The sequence below is a fragment of the Pyrus communis genome, chromosome 3, assembly GCF_963583255.1.
Source record: "Pyrus communis chromosome 3, drPyrComm1.1, whole genome shotgun sequence".
Classification (NCBI taxonomy): Eukaryota; Viridiplantae; Streptophyta; class Magnoliopsida; order Rosales; family Rosaceae; genus Pyrus; species Pyrus communis.
The window spans coordinates 15,137,124-15,160,633 of record NC_084805.1 but is presented as its reverse complement, the minus strand read 5'-3'; the positions used below and the strand labels follow the sequence as shown (position 1 = coordinate 15,160,633).

The following is a 23,510-nucleotide window of genomic DNA, read 5'->3' as shown; positions in this document are numbered from 1 at the left end:
GATAGGATTATAATGTGGGTGGAGAAATAAGGCAATGGATGTATCTAGCAACACTCTAGTATAATTAGGGCTGTAAATTGGCTCAAAAATGTTCGAGCTTGCACCGGGTTCTGCTCGTGAAAAAACCAAGTCATGCCTAATTCGACTCGATTAAGAAACAAGCCGAGCTTGAGCACTATTATGTTTAGCTCGTAAGCTTGTGAGCAACTCAATTTTTTTGCAAAACAACTCGTGGTAAGCTTGAGCTTGGCTAGATCATTCAAGCTCGATACGCAATAGTATGTATGAAGGAAATACATATACTCAACTCTTGCTAGATACGTATGTGGTGGCTCAAAGTCCAACTAATTCAATTAACAAAATTAAAAAAAAAAAAAAAAACCAAAATGGGATACATTTTTACCCATATTAAAAGGATAGTTTAGTAGGTTTTTTTCTTTCTTCAGTACACATAGTAAAACAGGAGTTCCAGTTGCGGTACAAAAAAGGGTAACACATATGGCCATTGTATCTTACTTAAAATCTTCAAGAGGGAATTAACGATTGTACAGGTGTGAAGATTTAACAATTATATTATAAAACACTTAACTGTTTTATTTCATAACTATTAATTTGCACACTACAACCGAAGCAATTTTTTTTTTAAAAGCAAAATAATACCAAACTACCTCTTAGTCTCAATGAATTCCATCTATAAAAAACTAAATTATTTTTTCTATTATAAGGCATTGTGTTTGAAAATTTTGTCTTGCATTTTTATATTTTATGTATTTTGTTTAAACACACATGAATTAATTCATTATAAGAAATAGTTCAAAATAGTTTGAGCTTGAAAATTTTAAGCTCCGCTCTAGCTCAGGTCATATAAAGAAGCAAGCTAAGCCTAACTTGAACTTGAAATCAAATTTAAACAAACTAAACATTAGGATAATAATATTCGGTTTGGCTCGGCTAGTACATTAATTAGTTATTGTTGATCCTGTTAACACGATGACATATCCATCAACGGTTCACAATTATAGATGACCCACTCCACGGCAAAGACTCAGTCCATTACTACACAACTCCCCAAAACCTGAAACGAAACCCATTTTTTACTTTTCATTAGCCCCCATATCGCCACGCACGCTTCTTTCGCACCAAATCCAGCCTCACATTTCTTCGAACACATGGCAGTCACTCTCTCCGTCCGGCCCCACCGCCTCTCCGCCGGCTCCTCCTTCCCCCAGCCCGTCCGCCTCCCCGGCCCGAACGGAATCCGAAAGCCCCCCATGCAATTTGTGCCTTGGAGGGGCTCCATCGTCCCCTCCCGCCGCACATTAACCTGGGCCGCCACGGCCGGCTCCAGGGCCGACGACAACGCGCCGTTCGAGATGTCGGTCGAGAACGCCCTCAAGCTTCTCGGCGTCTCAGACGGCGCGTCGTTCGATGAAATTCTTCGCGCCAAGAACTCGATTGTCGCGGCTTGTAAAGATGACCAGGAGGCGATTGCACAGGTTATTACATCTCCTCATTTTCCATTCGAATTCGTAGAAGTTTTCGACTTTCTGAAATTTATGCCAATCTCGTTTTGATATTTTTTTTTCTGGGTTTTGTGCGAACAAATGTGGGCTGAAGTTGAACTAATTATTTTTTTTGAAAAATAGCGGAGATTTGAATGTTTAAAGGTCCTTTTTTTATGTTGAGTATGTTGAAATCTGTAGAGTTTAGCTCTAGTTCATGTAAATTTATTTATTTAAATAATTATTTTCTAATTAATATATTATTTTGACTGTTTATGATTTGTGCAGTTAATAAATTCATCTGTTTTACTCATTGGTCAAAGAAGTATTTGATTTTAGGACCACAAATTTGCAAAAGACTCAACTTATTTCTTGCAAGCTACCAATGATAGGGGTTTTTTTTTTTTTTTTGGGTAATTTTGGATGATGGGTTTGTAGATTCACAAGAATTTATTATGGTGGTTTCTACTTTTGGTTTGGAATTTTGTAATATCATGATTATGATTTCCTTATCACTAATGATTATTAGTTTAGGTTGAGGCGGCATACGACATGTTGCTTATGAGAAGCTTAACTCAGCGACGGGCGGGGAAAGTTGTGAATAGCAGTGTTCGTTATGCTGATGTAAAGCCAGTGAGTGCTTCTGGGATTGGATCAGTACCTCAGTGGCTGCAGGCTACTGTGAAGAATCCACCCATTGCAGTGGAAACGCCCTCAACGAGTGATCTGGGCGTACAAGTTGGTATTTATGGAGCTTTGATGGCCTTAACTTATGTCAATGGAGCTTCCGGTTCTTCTTTGGGGCCGTATGGAGGGGCTGATGTTCCTGGACTGATCCTGGCTGGTAGCTTTGGAGCTTCCTTGTACTTCATGACCAAAAAGAATATTAAGTTAGGTATGGAGTTTTCTTATGTACAAACATTTCTTTATTGTCGCTTATTAGATGTTCGTAAGGTATTAATTTCTACATCATAAATCCTCTGTTCGTTTTTTTGTCTTACCGTTTAGCATAATTTTGTCAATCATGAATGAGAGTCATGATTTTGTTTAGTTAGGTTGGTTATCTACCTCCACCTTTAATAACAGTTTTATCCATTTGTCCTTAACCACTATATAAGAAAATGGTTGACAAGTATTGATTGGTTAATAAAAAGGTATGTCTAACCTGAAATTTTCCGCATCTGCTATGTGGACAGGTGCATTTATTTAATGCAGTTCAGGTTCCATAGATTCTTGGTTTGTTTTTCTAAATCTGATATTAGGCATTAAGCTTCAGAGTAATTTTCCGTTCATCTTTGTAGGGAAGGCGACTATCATAACAGTAGGGGGGCTTGTTGCTGGTGCCGTGGTGGGTTCAGCAGTAGAGAATTTTCTGCAAGTAGACATTGTTCCGTTTCTTGGTATCCACTCTCCTGCTGCCGTAGTAAGCGAATTTATAATTTTTTTGCAATTAGTGGTCTCCTTATATTTAAAGTAAAAGAAAATTGTATCTATGACTTGAATGGTGAAATCTGTAATTATTCATTGGCAAGATCATATCGAGCTCTACTTAGGATGTATACCACTGCATGTTGTACAAAACTAACAATAGAAAGTAGTGAAACTTCTCGTTCACTCATTCACCCATTCTCTCTCTTCCTCTGTTTCACCTTCGTCTTTTCCTTGTTCTACTGTGGATTCTGGAGTTTGTTTATAACTTTATAACTTCAAATTCTCCGTCCAAAGTCATTCATTCGCTACCGTGAGTTAGAGATTAAAAGGACGGTGATAGAAGCCAAGTGTGTTGATTGTTGTTAGATCTTTGAGCTTGACGTCTTTGGCCAGCAGAGAAAGTCGTGGCTGAACCAAAAAACATGGTGGAGTAGGATGGTGGGACAAGGTCTGATTTATTGGCTTTTAGGGGGGAGGAAGGTTTGTTTATTGAGTTGGGTTATTCTATAAATGAAGGGAAATGATAAACACACATTTTTAAACTTTCACGTACCATGTTTAATGTTGGTCGTTGTTTTCATTTGATTTATTCAATTTGATGGCTGAATATGGGTGTGAAAATTATCACCCTAAATGACTCGTGTTTGCATAATTGTGGAAATGTTAACCATGTTGGAAATGCCATCCATGAATAGGTTGGGGAAGATTTTTGAGTTGCAAGAGGAGCATGAAGAGATCACAAAGTTTTTCATCTTTAATGGTTTGAGTTGTGTTATGGTCGTTCGCCTTGATGATTTCTGATCATTGATGCATGTAGGATCCTCAAAAGCCGATTGCACTTAAGTTTCTCTACTCCGCAACCATCCGAGAGTAGAGGAACTGTGCATTTTTTATGTTTTGGGAAGTCGGATGACCATGAAAATTTGGAGAAAAATCTGTTCATTTGGAAGGAAATAAGTCTACCATGAGAGTTGCTACATCACCACCACCCCCATAAACTTAAATAATTGAATCAACATATAGAAATTCGTCACTACTTGCTACAACATCACAATAATTGTCTCAGCGAGCTGCTATGACACAATATATGTACACAAATACAAATCCACAAATCCCCAATTCTCAAACGACCCATGTCACCTGCTGCAATTTTCATCATCCTTGGTGCCGCCTTCTATATACGCCGGGTTCCCAGCTTTATCTGCATTTTCGCTGCAGGTCACGAGATCGCTGTACAGTTGCTGTGAAGCCCTGGAAAACTCCGCTAAGGACTCGAAAACTGAACAAAACCCATTCTGGATTCCGATTAATGTGACCCTTTGAGTTTCCTGCACATAGTTTTGGTGTTTTTCCCTCTCCATGTCCACCTTTCTTCTGAACATGTCTATCTGCTCCTTTCTCTCTGTCAAGGACTCGGTCTTATGTTCAATATCTGTCTCACATTTCTGTTCCGCAAGCTTTGGCTCGAGAAACCTGCTCTCTGTCTTCTGGAATGCACGAATTCTTCGGTCGAGCTCTTTGGCTAAGCTGTCAACTTTCCGTTTTTGTTTCTGCTCTTCCCCTTGCTGATTCAACAGAGCCCTCACGTCCTTTGTAAAGCTTCTCAAGGCAATGGTCACCAAAGTATCCGGTAATTTTTCCATGGAAGATAACCAATCATGGCAGATCATGAGCAACGGGGGGCCATTAACCCCATAAGAAGCAGCTGAACTCCTGCTCCTGGAGTATAATTCCTCCTCAGGGACCACAAACTTAATTAGCCAACCATGGAGAGTTTCAACATATGCCTTTTGTGCAACGACGTACTCCTTAAAGCACGCATGCCAATTCTGAAGCTCGACGAGAAGCTGAAGCGTAGCACGTATGTGAGAGTTGTTGCTGAACTTTCCATACGCAGAGCCAGCAAAAGATTTCACCTCGAAAAGGATCTTGTGTTGGGTTTCATGAGATTCCAACATAATTTTCCAGGTGCGCATTAAGCTGCACAAGATACAAGGAAAACGTAAACTGATGAAACCCGCAACGAAAACTAATTTGGATGACTGCTTTAAGTTCAATCTGTTAAACTTTCATACCCTTTCAACAACTCAACAATTTGAGGCTGCAGTTCTTCATCTCTCAGAATCTGGATTCTCTTGGAGATTGACTCGGCACTCCGAATTGCTATTAAGATCCTGGCGTATAAATCCTTTACTGCAGCTCGAGTTTTGTCAATGGTCTCGTTGTCGCCTATGTCATGGTGTTTAAGTCGCGAGCATTTTTTCTCATAAAGTTTCCGTGTCATATCTCCGGACTAGAGGCAAGCAAATGTTAGGTAATCAGACCACATTAGTAAAACAAGGAACTAGTTCACTCGTGGAGACGGTGCGAAAATAGCTTACCTTAACTTGTTCATAGAGCTTCTTTTCCCAGGCATATAGCCTTTCTAGAGTAAGTGAATGACTTCCTGAATCCATTCCACCATAATCATCGAAAAGATCATTCTTAAATTCCGTCCATGTTGACGAACCCTTAGATCTCGATGCCACAAGACTCTTACATGACGAAAGCTTAGACGATGAAGTCGAGTTATGCCATGTTATAGCTTCAATTAGCTTTGTTGAGTTCTCTGCATTAAAATAGGATATAGAAACGAAGTAAGAGACTCATGAATAGCAACAGATAGAGCACATGAAGGACTAAGGAAACAAATCATATATGGAGTCATTATTGCCACATAAACCGAGTGTTTATTAGGTGAACATTGTTTAACTCCTTACGTGGAAAGTGTCATTCTTCTGTACATGTAAATCACAGTTTGGCATGTGATGTAACTCTTCAAAATCAGAAAAGAAAAGCTTTTACACACGTCAAACTGTGATTTGTCTGCAAGGACGAATGACACTTATCGTTAAAGAACCAAGTTTTTTCCTCCCCTAATATGAAAAAGAAATACATGTGCAAGTAGTGACGTAGTCAGGATTTTAAAATAATTGGGTCGTAATATAAACCAAAAAGCTTCATTGGGCCATTTCGTCAAGCACTTAGTAAGTACCCACTAATTCTTGTCAACACATGCCGAAAGTTTATGCCAACATATGTTGACAACTACTGGCTTGTCGAGGTTGGAGACAAGATACTATGGAGTAATGTTAGAAGAAATATTTCATACAAGAAGAGAAAAGGAATACAATATGATAGAAGAAAATAGAAGTAGGAAGAACATATTGTAATTTAGTCTGGCTTAACTATTTATAGGAGTCAAATACAATATACAAACAAATATAGATGGGGTTTTTGAAGTTATTGGGGTCCATGACAACCAATGATCCCATATTGGCTCCGCCCTTATATGCAAGAATATTCCAACTTTGTGAGAAAAAGAAACGATGTTGAGGTCCATAACCCAAATCGTTGGTTAGTCTGCAGCAATTTGGGAGTAAGGTTTTGGACATTTAAGACAATAATCATCCGGACGAGAGCCCAAAAGACTGCCGCATGACTATTTTGGAACTCCAGCTCCCTTCACATAATATACAACATTTTTCTCAACATTTCAAACTAACTTACTAGCAACCAGATTGTGGTTAGAAGCAGGACACACACAAACACAAGAATACAAAAGAAATCACAAAAGGATCAAGAACCTAAAAATAAAAAAACAAATTAATTATGCAACAGAAGGAAATAAATATTAGAATTTTCAAGTTTTGAATTAAATAAAAAAAAAAACCACCACCTTTAATTTCCTCCAAACCGGACTGCATTTGCAGTTTATTAGCATCAAGCATCCTGGACACGTCCTTTGCAGAATCAGAAGCCCTAGAAAAAAGGTCCACAATGTCCTTCAATGCTTCCAACAGCTCCCTCCCTTCAGCTGGTGTATCAATCACATCAAGCCCCTTTTGCTCCCCCTCCCTCACATTATCCCCCTCGTCAACCACCTTCACCACCTCAGCTCCGCCGTCATGCTGCTCTATGCCGCCGTTATCTTCCACCACCACTGCCTTGTTTTCTACCTGCTCTCCAACTCTCTGACTCTCCTCTTCTTCCTCTTCTAGCTCGGGTATCCCTTCCTCCTCCCTCACCACCCTCAGATCCTCGTCGGAGCTCCGCCTGTACCCGCTTATAACCTCCGGCCTCACGGCCTCAAACGGGTTGAAGAAATCCCACCCAAAATCTCTCTGTGGTGAGGGCATTGCTGGTGGCATTTGCATATAAAAGTACCCACATCCATGTTCTCTCCCTTCTGTTTTTTGCACCTCTTCTTCTCTCTCCTCCTCAGAGGAGTCTGAGGACGTTGAGGAACCACATGAGTGACAAGCAATGGACTCATGGGTCGACTCAGACGGCCTATGCTGAAGGAACATTGGGTTGGTTATTACATTTTCAGTGATAGGAAGCGGAGCCACCACCTCCGCCTCCGCCGCCGGAGGAGAGTGGGGTGAAAATGTGATGAGGTAAGGTTTAGGAGGGGAGGAGTAGCCTGCAACAAAGAAGTCCACGGCGGCAGCCACCGCAAACAAAGCATGGCTGTACTTACAATGCGCCACCGCAAGAGCGTACCTTTTCTCCACCGCCAGCTTCAGCTGCCGCTTTCTCTCCCTACAAATTGCCACAACTACACCTCCTTCCTCCAGCTTGGAGGCAACACATCCCCCCATCTCTCTCTTGCTAAAGTTTGAGCCCTTCTGCTTTTGGGAAGTAAAAAATTGGGGTAAAAGTCAGAAAGGTGATTTTTTGGAGGAATATGTGGCTTCTTTTAAATAAAAAGGAGGTGGGTTCTTGACAAAAATGACAATGTGCTTCTCTGAAATTCTATGTAAAAAATGTAGCTTTTGGAGAAATGTAAGAAAATTAGGAATCCAGTTCTCTGAGAGCAGAAGTCCAGTTCATTTCCTAGCACAGAAAACAGAGAGAGAGAGAGAGAGAGAGAGGAGATGGGGCAGCAGAGCAGAGGAGACAGGAGAGTGTTGTTATACTTATTTTTGTGGTTTTGGGAAGGAAATATTTAATTTTTCTGCTAAAAAGGACCGTTGAACAGAGTAGTGTTTGTGGTTTCTAGGAGAGATTTTTATCTCCTCTATTTCCCTTAACCAGGTAACCTTGACCAACTTACGAGTTGCTGAACATGTATGCACGGAGAGAGAGTAAAGGCCAGGCAGAACCCTAACAGGAGGGAAAGTAGGGGCTCGAGAAAGAGAGAGAGAAAGATGGAGCTAGAGAGAGGGAGAGAGCTAGTGTTTTATTTTAGGTATGTTGTGTTGAGAAATTTTTAATTATGATAGGCATACGGATGGTACATCAAGTATTTTTATGTAAATGGTTAAAAATTTATTTTTTAAGTTATTAACATTTTAACACACATATTTCATCATTTATATAGTGACACGTGGTGTATCATTATGTGTACCGATCACACTGAAAAATCTCTTTGTTGTATTTGGTAATTTTAGATATCCTTGAGTAGGATCGCGCTAAGATAATAGTTTTACGTGTTATAACTTACAGGGCTAGTATGACATTGCTATGTTTTTAAAAAAGATGTGTTATTTACATACATTTTTATACCTTTCACACACATTTTTCATCATGATCGTCAGATGAAATGAATTAAAGAAAATGAAATGACATAAATTAACAAGGGTTATCTGAGAAGTAAGAAAATGTGTGTGGATAGCATACCCCTTAAAACAACTGCATCTACAGTGATGTGAGGATAAACAGCTATAAAATAAAGTTGTTGAGTGTTTGGGAAACTTCTTTTTGTAAAAGTGTTTTTAACAAAAAAAAGAAAAAAAAAAAAAGGAATGTTTGAGTGTTTAGAAATTTTTTTTATATAAATTGTTGTGGATATACTAAATGACTAGAGATATGATATTTAATGTGATATAATGATTATCATAGAGAATAATGTAGGGGCGATGGTTATAATTTTGTAAAATATCTAGGCATACTTGTCATTTGAAAATTTTATTAAATAAGCACTGATTACTAGGGGTGGTTTTGGTACATTATCATATTAAAACCTATGTACTAGTTACCATACCAAATATTTGGTACGACAAAATCTATTACCATTACCGTACCATAGTTTCGGTATACCAAATAATTTGGTTGGTATGGTATGACAATGGTAATTGCCACTTTGTTTTACGCCACTTAGTTTGCCCAAAATCTAATATTTTTTAATTAATGTAGAAGTGTAAAAAAAAAATATAGAAAAAATATATAAACACTCGTAATGACAAGCTTTACAACTTTCATGAAGAGCTTAACTTTGAAATTCGCCATTATAATCATATAAATCATAGATCAAAATTTATCCGTTGATTGTTGTTTAAATTTACGCTTCATTTTTCTCATCAAATTTTTTTTTTTTCAGATTTTCTTTTTTTAAAATATGATCTATTAGAGGATGCAGGAAGATGAACGGTTTGGATCGTTGATATTATGTTTAGAGTTTTACGGTTAGTGAAAATATTGCTTGATGTTTATAAAGTTTCTACAAACTATATGACATCGACTCATATTTTAGTTAACCATAAATATCGAAACGTGATATCAAAGATATGAACCGTTCATCTTCTTACATCCGCCAGATGATTATGTTTTCAAAAAAGAAAATTTAAAAAATGAAATTCAGTAAGAAGAATAAAGCATAAATAACAATCGACGGTTAAATATAAATTTAAGGTTTATGGATTATAGTGTTGGATTTTGAAGCTATCCTCTTCATGAAAGTTGTAAAGCTTGTCACTATGAGTGATTGTATCTTTTTTTTTATTTTTATTATTTTTATTTTTTTTACACTTCTACAATAATTATTATTAATTTTAGTAATTTTGCCCTCAAATAATTATATGAATAAATACATAATATAATATTAATAATATTTGTAGGTACGGTATACCACTAGTACTGGTTTTAGGTACCAGTACCGTATCAAAACAGTATGGTATGGTACAAATATCGTACCATTACCAATTGGTACAATTTTTTAGTAATAATTTGGTATGGTATGGTATGGTTGATATGGTAATTTGGTAAAAATTTCCACCCCTACTGATTACTATGCTTTGAAAAAAAAAAAAAACTTTTCTTAGAAACATGGTATGCCTTGCTTGTGCTTTTTTACTAACATATACACAATTAAAATTTTTCCTTTTTTTTTTTTTTTTTTTGGTTTTACGAAACACATTTGATGTTCCTCATCTTTTATTAAGCTGTTTCTATTAAAAACACCATAATTCCAAACTATCCTATAATACTGTGAGTAGACGAATTTTTCGAACAATCCAAACCCTAACCCATCATTAACAGGTGATGTCTCCTTCCAATCAAGTAATGCCATCTGCCCCATTAAAGCTAAATAGTTTATTCCTTTATACAATCAATAAACGAATATTTTATTTTAAAAAAATAGGCCTCATTCTCATCGCCCCTTCTCTTGCATTCCTCTCCCTCCAATTCCTTCGAGCCCCCTACAAAAACCATTGATGCCCTAGATTCGGCCCCACCATGTCCTCGTCACATTGAATTGGCGACTCCACCTCTGTCGCGAGCGCCCTATACACCACCAAAAGACTCAGTTAGCTATATCTCAAAACTGGTGATCTGCACAGAGGTTTAAAAAAAAAAAAAAAAAAAAAAAAAAAAAAAACCAAAGAAACAAAAAAATTAAAGGAAATAATAACATATCCATGAAAATCTCAAATCATGATCTCAACATGACAGAAGATGATGGTGCCAAATCGAGATTTTAGTTGAGTGATGAAGAGTGGAGCATGATGCGGTTGTTGGGTGGAGGACAGAAGTTTTGATGTAGATGTTTTGACTCCTGAGTTAGAAAATGTTTGGTTTCCGGTGTTGTTGACCGAGACAGTGGAAGGAGATGGATGAGAGAAGGGTGCTAGTACGATATTAATAAAATGTTAATTTTTTTTAATTCTTTTAAGGCTTTTTAGCCAAAATAGTCCTTGAGATTTGCCTAACTCCTCATTTTGGTCCCTGAGATTTGAAATCAATAGAAGTGGTATATGAGATTGTTCACCATAAATCATTTTGGTCATTCGATGAAAAATTGTGTTAAATAAGGATCAAAATAACAAAATTACCCTCAATAAAATAAACAATAGGCCAAAATGATTTGACAAAAATTGAGATTTTTTTTTTGTCATTTTATCCTTATTTTGTGGAATTTTTTTCACGGAAGGACCAAGATAATTGATTGTGAACAAACTCAAGGACCAATTCTCTCGATTTCAAATCTCAGGGACCAAAGTGAGGAGTTATGCAAATCTCAGAGACCATATTGTTGTACTTTTATGTGCAAACAGAAGCGTATTTTAACAAAGTACCAATATCAATGTCGTAGGTGAAAACTAAAACAAACAATCTCAAACTAACACGAGATTTACGTGGTTCGGCGTAAAGCCTACATCCACGAGTGAAGCACGGCGAGAAATTTCACTAAACAGAGATTACAAAAAAGTGTTTAAACTCTCACAACCCAAATCCCACAAATTACAAACCTTAAACAAAACGAGTAGAGAACCCAGACAAACGGAGAAGATTCTCCCAAATTGCTCTCTAACTCACAAACTCACAATTTGACTCTCACCAAATTGCCACACGAATGAGCCATGGGTTTGCCACGCACTCATGATTCCAAACGGTGACCTTCACCCCAAAACCCAATTAAAGAAAACTCTTTAAGCCATGGTGAGGCACACAAAATACACTAGCCCTAACGTCCTATTTATAGTGCATATGACTTAGGTTACAACAAGAATCCTAATGGGAAGTAAATACAAATCCTAATCAAATAGGTAATTAACAAAATCTCTCCACCAAGGAAACCAACTAAGAAGTCAAAATCCAAACCTAAATAGGACACTAAAACCAAATAGGTAACACAAACCTAATTCTTTGCATCATCCTGTTTTTGAGCCGTAAAACCCAACAATCTCTACCTCGGCGAGAAATTAGCAAACTTCCAAATCAAATACAAACTTCAAATTTGGGATACCAAAATACAAATGCAAATGTGCACCAAACTCCTTCGAAACTGATCTCTATCTAGAATAAAAAAATTCCAAAAGTCTTCAAACTTGAAATTTCCTCCAACGCCTTCTCCAACGCCTTCCATTACGGAAACTAACAAATACGAAACAAAATCCAAGCAAAAGCTTGAACATACGAACAAAAAGTGCAAATTGCACTCCACCCAAAGTGCTTGAGTACCAAGCTTTACCTCCTCACATAACCTTTAGAGTAGTTGAAAACAACAATCTTCTACAATGTTTGCATCAACACTATCAAAGACTTGTCAAACGGCTTCTTTTTGCCCTTGAGTTTAGGGCAATCTACTTTCCAATGAACTTCCTTATAACAATAGCTACAAATGTTCTTTCCAAGTTTGCCCATTTCCTTATTCCTTCCTTGAACTACCAAAGCACACATCTTCAATTGCCAAATACCAAAGTCATTGCCGTTGAACTTTTCAATATCAACTTTCATCGACGACACATAAGGCTTCATAGTGACTGCCAAGCAAAGCCCAAGCCGAAACTAGGCTCTAATACAACTTGTTGTACTTTTATGTGCAAACGAAAACGAATTTTAACAAAGTACCAATATCAATGTCATAGGTGAAAACTAAAACAAACAATCTCAAACTAATAAGAGGTTTACATGGTTCGGTGTAGAGCCTACATCCATGAGTGAAGCACGGCGAGAAATTTCACTAAACAAACAGAGATTACAAAAGAGTGTTTAAACTCTCACAACCCAAATCCGACAAATTACAAACCTTAAACCAAACGAGTAGAGAACCCAAACAAACGGAGAAGATTCTCCTAAATTGCTCTCTAACTCACAAACTCACAATGTGACTCTCAATAAATTGCCACACGAATGAGCCACGCACTCATGATTCCAAACGGTGACCTCCACCCCAAAACCCAATTAGAGAAAACTCTCTAAGCCATGGTGAGGCACTCAAAATACATTAGCCCTAAGGTCCAATTTATAGTGCATAGGACTTGGGTTACAATAAGAATCCTAATGGGAAGTAAATACAAATCCTAATCAAATAGGTAATTAACAAAATCTCTCCACCAAGGAAACCAACTAAGAAGTCAAAATCCAAACCTAAATAGGACACTAAAACCAAATAGGTAACACAAACCTAATTCTTTGCATCATCCTGTTTTTGAGCCGTAAAACCCAACACATTTTGGCTAAAAGCCTTCTTTTAATTGTGGACCAAATTGATGATGTAAATTGCAACTTAAATGCACCTATGTCAAGACCTGGTTGGTGGAACTCCATGTCAGCCAATGCGCCTCCATCACAAGGCTACCACCACTAAGAAAATGAATCAATCGGATCAACGGAAAATGGAGGTGAGCAAGCCACCTGTGCAATGAGTACTCACATAATCCTACCAAATAGTGCTAATTGCACTTTAACATCCACCAAAAACCCAAGTGCGTCGCCAAGGAGAAACACCCAGGCCAAGTAGCAGTGGTTGGTAGTTGAGGACATGCGACGAAAAGAAGCATTGGAGAAAGAGAGGTGCATAAAGGCCCTGATCTAAGACAAACTTAGGGGAATTGAGACAAAGCCCAAGGAAATGAGACAAAGCTCAAGAAAAGCCAAAGTAAAGCAAAAGTAGAGTAGTGCAGGAAAAAAAAAAAAACGGAAACGGTGGAGTGAAAAAGGATAGTAAAAGAAATCTTGAAATGAGGAACCAAAGAGCGTGGTGGGGGGATGGGGGGAAGAAAAGTGTTGGGAAGGGAAGAAGGGGAACTCGGAGGAAAGGGTGGAAACAAAAAAAATATGGTGGAAGAAAAGGGAAGATGGAGGAGGTCGAAAAAACAGGGAGAGATGGTGAGAAATGGAGGAAACAAGAGGGTTGAAGAAAGGGGGAGAAGAAGGAGGGCAAAGAGGGAAGGGCATTGGCTACCGCCGATCCTAAGTTGGAGCCAGAGGTCGACAGCAATGAGGATTTTAGAAGTTTTGGGGTTTTTGGGAAAGAGAAAGGCACAAAGTCATAGGAAGTTTTTTTATATAATATGATGCTTTTCTATAATCTATCTTAATAATTAGATAAATATATCATAACCCTAATAAATTTTAGTATCAACATAAATGGGTTGTCGTATTATCGCCAAACCGAAGAATTACTCCTCAATTAGTTTGCTTTATATATTTCACACAACATGAAAATGCATGTGACTTCTATAGAGTACTTCAAGTTCAAAAATATATTACAACTAAATTCAGGAAATAAAAAAGTTTGGAGCTATACCAAACATGTAGGTTTTAGAGAGGACAGAGGAAGAGTTGGGGGTGTGCAAAAGGTGCAATGGCACAGGGCCCCGAATTTCTGATGGCCCCAAAATTTTGATCTTCCTATATATCACATATGTATAAATTTTACAATGAAAAAAAAAATTATTAAAAACAAAAATCATCATCATATGATATTATTAATTGATTAAGTGGAGCTTATACTCAAACATTTCTCTAGCAACATAAAAACTTGTGTATTGCTTTCTTTCACTTTTCTTTAGCAATAAAATCCTAACTTATATATTACTTTCTTCTACAAACACAAGCTTATTTCTGTATTTGTTATTTAGTCGTGCTCCATTTTTTCATAGATGAACCATAAATCATAATTTCATGGCAATTGAAGATTATTCAATTAGTAAGAATGAGATATTAATTTTAATTAAGTTTGAATATTTTTTGTTGAATTCTTTATGAATATGTTGGTTTTTTTTTTTTTTTCCTTTTTAAAAAAATGAGAGTCTCTTTATTAAGTTCGCACATGGCCCCAAAATGTGAGACGGCCCTGAGAGAGGATGACACACAGAGAGAGGTAGGGTTTTGCAGGCTAGTGAGTAAAAATAGGAGTCAAAGTTGGTAAAATTAGTGGTAAAAGGTTGTCACCCCTGGTGAAACCAGAGAGCGCCCTTGTCTTGTCTGTGTTGCCCATGTTTTTAATCTCTCTTTACATTATTAAAAAAAACACATGTGTGTTCGGGCAAGGATTTCCCTCGCACAGCTCCCCAAAGAGGTGGCACTTGGTTGGTTGTCGAGCGAGCTCTTGCTACTTGGCGTGCTGCAAGAAGAGTTTGTAGCTAGTTGCCTTATAGATGGGTTAAGTCTGCATTAAGTTCTTTTTTTTATTTTGCCATGTAAACAAGGACTTTTAGTTCATAATCTTGTATGTCCAAAACAAAGGGAGTTCAAGCCCCTTTCAACAACTTCCTCGATCATGGTTCACTTTTAATGAAACCAGGTTTAATAACTTAACCAGATTCGAAAGCCAATAGGGCTCTTAAGTCAAAAACAATTGAAAATAACTTGAATACATGCTAGGAAGTACATTAAACGTCAGATCTACTAAATAAGAGTACAAACAAAGAGACTTGGGCAAGATTTTACCATGTTGGGCAAGGTTGAACTTCTTACAACCACTTTTCTTTGGGTTTACAAATGGTTGTATGAGGGAATCGATACTACAGTACTAAGGAATGTAGCAGAGCTTTGACATTAGACAAAAGATAGCTTTTCTAAAAGAACTATAGCCAAAAAGACTGAATCTGGACAAGTTTCAAATTTTCTGGGCACAAACTGGCTTAAGAGCAGAGTTTGCATGTCTTTTGATTGGTTGAGTGGCCTTGCCTTTAATGCCTCTTTCCCTTTTTATAGACAATTTAGCCTGACACCCTGAGCTTTGCTTCTGGCTGATGGCTTCCAGAGAGCAGTGAGTCATCATCTATTTACCTATCATTGACCCTAGAAAGTGCTTTTTGGCTAATAGTGAGTTAGTCTCTGCCACCCATTACTTCAATCATAGGCACATGGCCTATGCCTTAGCTGAAGTGGCTTCAATTTGCTTCAGGCCTGTCGACTGGGCTTGGGGCAAGCTTCAATTTTACTTTGGCATCCTTGGGCCTTACTAACATAAGGCCAAGCCCAACATTAAATATTAACCCAAACAATGCCCCTTTTAATCATTGTTAAGTCTGCTAATCGAGATGTTAATAATTATTTAACATTAGTCGCATGCTTTAACTCGGCACTTGCACCATTAAAATAGCCATTTTCAAATAAACCTTTGCACTAACCCAGGATCTCCAACGTTAACTAACTGCCCGTTATATAACCTCCGTTTTAATTTCTTGGCTAACACCTCTAGCAATCCTTATTCTCTGAGTTTTCAGAATTTCCAGAATTCTCTTGCCTTTATAGTTTTTTCATGCTTTCTACCTTCAATTTTCTTGTACTTCCTTCCCAAAACTAACCATGGCACCTAATACTCGCCTTGCATGTGAGTCTGGTGAGGGGATTGATAAGCTCATATTTATATATATTTTACATCAAATTCACTTGTCTTTTCTTAGTTAGTTCCTTATATTTTTGAGCTATTTACTTTGTTTTTGTGTTTTGTAGGATTTGTCAAGCAAAGAAAAGAAAAATAGCACAAGTGGGATTTTAACTAACAAATTCATCAAAACTGCCTGTGCAGGTCAACTGATTTTGGAAGCAAGTTGCGGACATCTCAGAATGAATTAGAGAATGAGCCTTATATGCTTAGAAAGCTACGGATGTTTATTTTCTGGAGCATTTTGTGGATTGTTAATATCATTTTTCTAGAAGAAGTTATGGCCGTTTTAACACTAAAAGGTTTTGAAGAGGCTGAGCAGTTTGTAACTGACAATAAAGCATTGAAAGCAATAAATCCAATAAATCTAGCAGCCAAAACTGATACGGTCAAGAACAAACCAGCTGACACCTGTTCAAATTTCAGAGGAAATGGAATTAAAGATGAGGATTAAGAGGGAGTAATTGGCATAAAGGCTACCCAAGGAGTTAAAATTGTTTTACCATTTCCTCTCACTTATTGTTATCACTAAATGGCTATTAGTGGGTGAGTTAAGGAGAAGAAAATGTTGCAGTAAGAATTGGTTTAAAAGTAGTGTTGGGGAAGGAAGGATAGAGGAAGCCTCAGTCGATTTCTTTCGGTTCTATTTTCTCAAACTCATGTCTATCTTTTGTTTTAACTTAAGGATTGTGTAACTAAATTTTAGTAGTTAGGGGCTATTTTGAAGCCCTGAATATGATTGCAAGTTTGTTATGACATTTCGTTTGAATTACTTTTATGAATGGATAAAAATTAGTTCACTACTTGTCTCATTGATGAATTATTTATGTGTTTTCTACGGATGCATACTTAGTAAGCATATCTACGATTCTAATATTATGAATATGTGTGTGTCTGCCCTTGTCAAATGAGGACATACATATGTTCTAGAGTAGTACTTGTTAATTGTGATTAACATGTGAACCAATTTCTAGAATAAGTATGACAACACTAGTACTTACGATGCCTTGTGATGACTCAAATTCTTTTCATTCTTAATGATTTCTACTTGTTAAATCTATGAACACACCATTCTAGATTGCATGTTAGGGATTGAGTTAAGTTGAAAACGTCATTCTCTTAACATGCCACATAAGAAAGAGTAATAGGTTAAGTTCTAACATTGAGCCAACTTGACTATCTTCATCCAGAAATAGAAGGAAATTGAATGAAACATAACATGTTTGTATGATTATTTGGTGGTGGATAACACTTCCCCTAACTTGTTTTCTTAACTTGTGAACTACAATCTATTTTTATTATTTAAAATCTGTCGTTGTCCTGTTTTTGTTCGATTTAATTTAAATATCAAATCAACTCCAAAAATCCCAAAACTTTGTGTGAGTGTAGCTCTATGTGTCTAGTGTTTGCATATAAAATTTCGTAGACTTTAGATAAGTGTAAGTCACACTAATAATTATTTTTCAGTGGCTGGCCAGTAGGGACAACAACCTAGTTTTTGTGACATTTTAAGTAGTTAGATAAAATAATCTTCTGCGGGAAAGACCCTTATTTTCATATGCTACAATTGACAAATCTTAGTGTTAATAAGGAAAATCAATAGGACATTTGTGTGCTACTTTGTGGTGTGCTTTTAATCCTATCAGGATCGTCACTATGCGCCTTCGACTCAACGGCCTTCATCGCCCTCGGGCTAGCCTGAACTCATCAATTTTCTTCGAAGAATGAGTTGTTCATTCCCTTGGGTCGGCCTAGACTGCCCGAGTCCCAATTGCGGTGGAGAGCAACATGCCTGCCACCACTTGGTTCACCCCCAACCTCTACTGTGCCGAGGCTGGCATCTCAGCCTCCAAATGGTCCAATTTCTGAAGAGGCTTCCCACTCATAAGGGATGAAGTTTGGTCTCGAGCCAATCTGGAAATAGAAGTGGATGGCCAACGAAATCTATAAGTTCATCATGCTCTCTAAGGTTAAGGTTATAGCCAAGCCTGAGCTCCTGGCCAATACTTTCCTTTTCTGGAACAATGAGACCAACACATTCAACTTCAGAATGAGTCTCATGTCTTCGATAATTCTAGACATGGCTCAAGTCTTCGAACTAAGGCATTCAGGTGGGTGCATGGACGTCACCCATGATTGGTTATCCCCTTCTTGCCATACTACTGAAAGCTCGGGCGCATCTGAGTCCATCACTAGTCTGGAGTATAACTCCACGACATTTAAGAGCTATGTGACGTCCTTTGTGGGCTTCATTCCATTTTCAAATAAAACTTTTGACCCGCCCTCCTCCACTGCAATAAGGCTCAGGAACACATGTATTTCCTTCTATATTGGTTGAACAAACATGCGTTCCCAAACAAATCCAAATAAGTGAAGCTAGAGTGGATCCCATTGGTGAAGGCCTTACATTCATTTGATGATGTAGTCACGTGCCCTTTCTCCTAGCACACCTTTACCACCTCCTCTACGAGATGATTAGAGGTAAGCCCTTCGAGCCCAACCTTAACAGGCCAACCTGGATGGTCCAGCTATGGCTTCAGTGGTATTTCCCCAAGTTTTGGGCGCCAAACTTGGAGTTCCCTGAAAGAGTAGCTCAAGCCCGTATTTTGGCAGAGGCGTCTCCTACAAACCATTCAACCCTTACCAGCTTATACTTCTTCAGAGTTTGTCAAACTCGAGCAGACTTGGAATGAGATGCCTCTGTGCTTATGAGGTACTTATGGTTCTCGAACCAGATCTTCCAAGATGAAGAAGATGTCAGCAGCTATTGCAAGGAGAAATTCGTGAGCTGCATCCAACAACGGGGTCTAGCTTAGGAAGTTTGGAACGACCGCACAGGCTACGTGTGCGGGCTAGAAGTCTACCACCCCAATTTCTATGGTAGGCAGCTGGGATTTAGGTAGGTTATCCAAGTGCCCTACTTTGACTCTATGCATTATGGGACTTCATTTCGCCCCCACTCTCTAGCCGATGTGACGTTTGGGTAGCTCAGTGCAGTTTGGAAGTGATAAGCCGCATAGCACACAAGCCTATGACCCTTAAGTTCAAGTGCACTTCATTCTTTGCCATTTGGTAGGAGGCCAAATGGTCAAAGAATTATGATGGAGGTATCAGAGAGGCCCACAACCTCTTCAGGCAAGTTTCTTCAAATTCTTCCCGAATAAGGAAGAACTTGAGAGCTGGAAGAAGGCAATCAACCAGAAAAATTAGCTTCTGCTTATAGGTACACCCTGCCACTTCTGTTTTGCTTCTTTTGGTGATGCTTCCATAATCTATCATTTACTAACTCTTATTTTGGTCTTGTAGCCCAAGGCAACACTAAAGAAGTAGATGTCGGGCCATAAGAAGAAGTTGCAAATACTCTGCTTCTTCATGAGGCCATTACTGAGGCATCAAGGCAAGGGGCAGGGTCCAACCAAATAGTTAAAGAAGTTGAAGACATTTTTGAACTCGTCAACGATTTAAAGGCCGAGGCTGGGCCTGAGGTAGAGACGCGGGCACCTCGACGGGCAAAGGCGACCACATTGGAGACTTTAGAGTCTGAGCCCGAGGAGAGGCGCTAGCCTCAACTTGCTTTTCCTAGCTCGAAGACAACTCCCACCAAAATGAAAAGTAGGTTACAGACTTCTCAGTCTTCAAAGTCTTCCTCTGCCCATCCAGCTGAAGCGGGCAGGAAGAAGCACAAATTCTCCAGTAAGTTGATTTTAGCCTTAGTCTTCTTTTCCCAGTTTCGACTTTCCCCAAGTTTGAACTAACACTCCCCATCTTTTGTAATTAAGGTCTCCTGCTACTAAGAAACCTGCCCTCACTTCCCAAGAATCACAGTCAGGCGTAGAGGTATCAAGAAAACAAGGAGATCCTCGACATGATGCTTGAGGAGTTGAAGGTATGGCCTTTATTTCTTAATCATTAAGTTATTTTTGAAGTTCACTTTCTTTGACCCTTGTGTTAATTCTTTGCTTGTTTGCTTGTAATAGGATACCCGAGGCGAAGAGATCTCCTAACACGAACCTTTGTCTCCTCCAGCCCGAGCGGTGCATCTTTCTCCTCGTCGGGCCAAGCCATCAAAGGTGTACTTCTTTCTCATTCCTGGTTAAGCCTATGACTTTTTAAGTTTTGAAACTAACAAACATCTTTCTCATTTCCTAGACTAAGGTTAGGGTATCTGCTTTTCAGGTTGGGCAATCCTCAGTCCTTACCTCTTTTGCTCATCTTCCTCCAGCCATGATGGTGACTTCTACTTCCTAGTTTAATCCAACAACTGAGGAGATGTTGCACTTCGTGGAAGATGATAGCATTTCAGTAAGTACCATATTTCTCAAGCCCTTCTGAATTTCCTCTTAAGTTCTCCCTTAACTTGTACTTATACTTAGTTTTTCCTTCTCTCAGTCTTTTCCAATGCATGAGGCCGCCAAGCAACCACCAATAGTATTTGGGGAGCCAATAGTCTTTGAGATCCTTGTGGTCTCATAAGTGACTAGCCCGTGGGCTCCTCAAGCTGTTTCACGGGCCAGCCCACCCACATTTCCTAAAGCAGTTGTGACCATAGAGGTGCCTCACCTAAAACTCAAGGGCCAGCTCAGGTACAAAAGTCTTATCACTTCTACTTCTTCATTTAACTTAAGTATGACTCAATCTCTAACTCATTCTTTGCCTTATGTAAAAACAAACTTCTGGTAAGGGCTCAGACAAGTCTCATCGGCCCGCGACGCACAAAGTGGTCATTCCTAAACCTCCCAAGGCCTCTGGGGTCACAGGGGTTCCCATCCCTCGACCCAAGAAAACAATTGTTGCTGCTACTTCTGTATCTGGATCTTTTCCTCCCATCTCTACTGAAGCTGCCTCCACTATTGCTACCTCTAAGGGAACTAGAGTGATGCCCCCACCTCTTGCATTTATTTCCTCCCATCTCTACTGAAGCTGCCTCCACTATTGCTACCTCTCAGGCAAATCAGGACAAGGCTGAGGTCTCTAAGGTGTCATTCCGAGCCTCAAAACCTTTAGGATCAACACTGGATCTTCAAGGAGTGGATGCAAAGGGAATTCACTACTTCCTTGAGCCTAAAAGCTCTCTAAAAAGCTGAGAAGACTTTGACTAAGTTATTCAAGGCTTAACAGATGTCGAAGGTCCAGTACGAGTCTTTCATCTCCTTCTTCAAAAACCTGAGGGCCTTGAGGGATCAGCACATTCGTGCAAAAAGGCAAGCAAACTAGGTCAAATGCTACAAAAAGAAGCACCTCAAGACTTTACTTCTCCGCAATAGCTAGTGAAAGAATGGTTAGCCATGAAGGACAGGATCATGGTGGTGACCTCTGAGATCTAGAAGTTGGAATAACATATTATAGTACTGAAGGCTGAGCAGATAACTCTCTCAAGCAAACTCTACCAGAAAAATGAAGAAGTGAAGAAGGTTAATGTGGAAGTAAAGGATACTAAAGCCCAATTAGCTCACAGTAACATTGCCTTAGAAGTGCCAGGCCAAATTTTCACAACCATAAAGACCTATCACTCTAGGATAGCTACATTAGCTAAAGATGTAAAATTGTTAGGCTAAGGTTTTTGTATATTCTTCCTTTGATGAAATGAAATGAAACCCCTTCTTCACTTTTTTACTTATCTTATTTTGCTTCCAGGCTAAACTGTGTCAAATGCATAAAATAGTTCTAACACTCCTTGCAACGTTTAGGCCTCTTCGATATAACAATCTCTAACATCCCATAGAGATAGGTGATATTTCTTTAAAAACTTGGCATTAACTGGATGTCTTTGCAAGTTTTTTTCCAAATCTGCCAAGTAATAGCCTCATCGATCTAACACTTGGTTGATGATGAAATGACCCTCCCAAGTGGGACTTCACTTCCCATAACCTCTAACTTGGGCACCCAAGGGTAAAACTGCCTTCCATAGCAACCTTTTATCCTTAAAGGTTTTCAATTTTACTTTCTTGTTGTATACTCGGGCGAAAACCATCTTTCATTCTTGGATTTTGTTCAAGGTTTCAATTCGAGCTCCATCCAAATCTTCAATCCCTTGACACATATCTTGAATGTATTCCTCACTATGTAGACCAAACTGGTCTTGAAGCCTTATAGAACTTACATTGATTTCCATAAAGCGCTTAACATTTTGCCCGAAGGTTAAGGCATAAGAGGTGGTCCCAGTTCCCGCTCTCTTTAAGGTTCTGTAAGCCCAAAGAGTATCTCCCAACTTCTCATGCCATCTTTCTAGGTTATCTACCACCATTATCTTAATAATATTCACCAAGACCTTATTGCTAGCTTCTGCTTGGCCATTTGATTGGGGATAATAAAGACTAGACTGGATCATCTTTATCTTAAACTTGTTTGCAAATTCTTCTACTTCTTTCGAGATAAAAGATGGCCCTCTGTCTATGAAAATTGTCTCGGGCACCCCATATCTGTGTAAGATCTTGGTTTCAATGAATCTCTTCACATCAGCTGAAGTGATAGTCTTCACAGCTGAAGCTTCCACCCATTTGGTAAAGTAGTCTGTTTCCATAATTATGAAGGTATGCCCTTTGCTATAAACTAGGTAAATCTATTCGATGAAGTCCATTGCCCATCATCTGAAGAGCCAAGGCTTCACTATTGGATTCAAAGGTACTAAGGGTATGTGTTGAAGGGGTATGCTTCTGACATTCTTCACAACCTCTGGCATAAGCTTTACAATCTTTTTCCATGTTGGGCCAAAAGTAGCCATACCTTCTTAACAACCACCTCATCTTGGTCTTAGCTTGATGTGCTCCACAAATACCTTCATGTACTTCAACCATCACTCTCATTGACTCTTCCAAGCCTAAGTATTTCAATAGGAGTCCATTTGGAGTTTTCATTAACAAAGTTTTGTCTCACATGACAAACTTAGTTGCTTGCTGCCTAATCTTCTTACTTGTAGAGGAAGAAGTACTGAATGATTGATGTTCTCCAGTCTTCTATCTCAGGTTCTTTAGTCATTACATCGAGGTTGAATCCTCTCTCAAGGATAGAACGGAGATTCATTTTTTGTACCTCTACATTTACATCGAACCTTCTCTCTTGAACCTGTGCTCTAAAAACCAAATGTGCCATCTCATTAGCAATCAAATTTTCTTCTCTGGGATTATGATTGACTGATAATTTAGTACCCCAATAACTCAACAACTGAGTGGATGCCAAATAATAACATGCCATTG

The 23,510-nt window shown here is 38.6% G+C and overlaps 2 protein-coding genes across 2 annotated transcripts; one reads left to right on the top strand and one right to left on the bottom strand.

Moving 5' to 3' along the window:
- Positions 1-1,087: 1,087 nt before the first annotated feature.
- LOC137729849 (protein CHAPERONE-LIKE PROTEIN OF POR1, chloroplastic-like) lies at positions 1,088-3,038 on the top strand. Its single transcript, XM_068468893.1, has 3 exons — positions 1,088-1,496; positions 2,037-2,397; positions 2,804-3,038. The coding sequence occupies exons 1-3, from the start codon at positions 1,170-1,172 to the stop codon at positions 2,977-2,979; spliced, it is 864 nt and encodes a 287-aa protein (XP_068324994.1). The 5' UTR covers positions 1,088-1,169; the 3' UTR covers positions 2,980-3,038.
- Positions 3,039-4,069: 1,031 nt separating this feature from the next.
- LOC137729848 (protein ALTERED PHOSPHATE STARVATION RESPONSE 1-like) lies at positions 4,070-7,742 on the bottom strand. The gene is made up of 4 exons (XM_068468892.1): positions 6,652-7,742; positions 5,315-5,541; positions 5,009-5,226; positions 4,070-4,913 (listed from the first exon to the last, which is right to left on the bottom strand). The coding sequence occupies exons 1-4, from the start codon at positions 7,574-7,576 to the stop codon at positions 4,070-4,072; spliced, it is 2,214 nt and encodes a 737-aa protein (XP_068324993.1). The 5' UTR covers positions 7,577-7,742.
- Positions 7,743-23,510: the final 15,768 nt, after the last annotated feature.

Excerpts from the sequence above, each read along its gene's own strand:
- LOC137729848 (XM_068468892.1), bottom strand. The coding sequence starts at position 7,576 with ATGGGGGGATGTGTTGCCTCCAAGCTGGAGGAAGGAGGTGTAGTTGTG. Across the intron at positions 5,227-5,314 it reads AGCTCTATGAACAAGTTAAG|TCCGGAGATATGACACGGAA; the intron begins GTAAGCTATTTT and ends GCTTGCCTCTAG. Across the intron at positions 4,914-5,008 it reads ATTGTTGAGTTGTTGAAAGG|CTTAATGCGCACCTGGAAAA; the intron begins GTATGAAAGTTT and ends TATCTTGTGCAG.
- LOC137729849 (XM_068468893.1), top strand. The coding sequence starts at position 1,170 with ATGGCAGTCACTCTCTCCGTCCGGCCCCACCGCCTCTCCGCCGGCTCC. Across the intron at positions 1,497-2,036 it reads ACCAGGAGGCGATTGCACAG|GTTGAGGCGGCATACGACAT; the intron begins GTTATTACATCT and ends TTATTAGTTTAG. Across the intron at positions 2,398-2,803 it reads CAAAAAGAATATTAAGTTAG|GGAAGGCGACTATCATAACA; the intron begins GTATGGAGTTTT and ends TCATCTTTGTAG.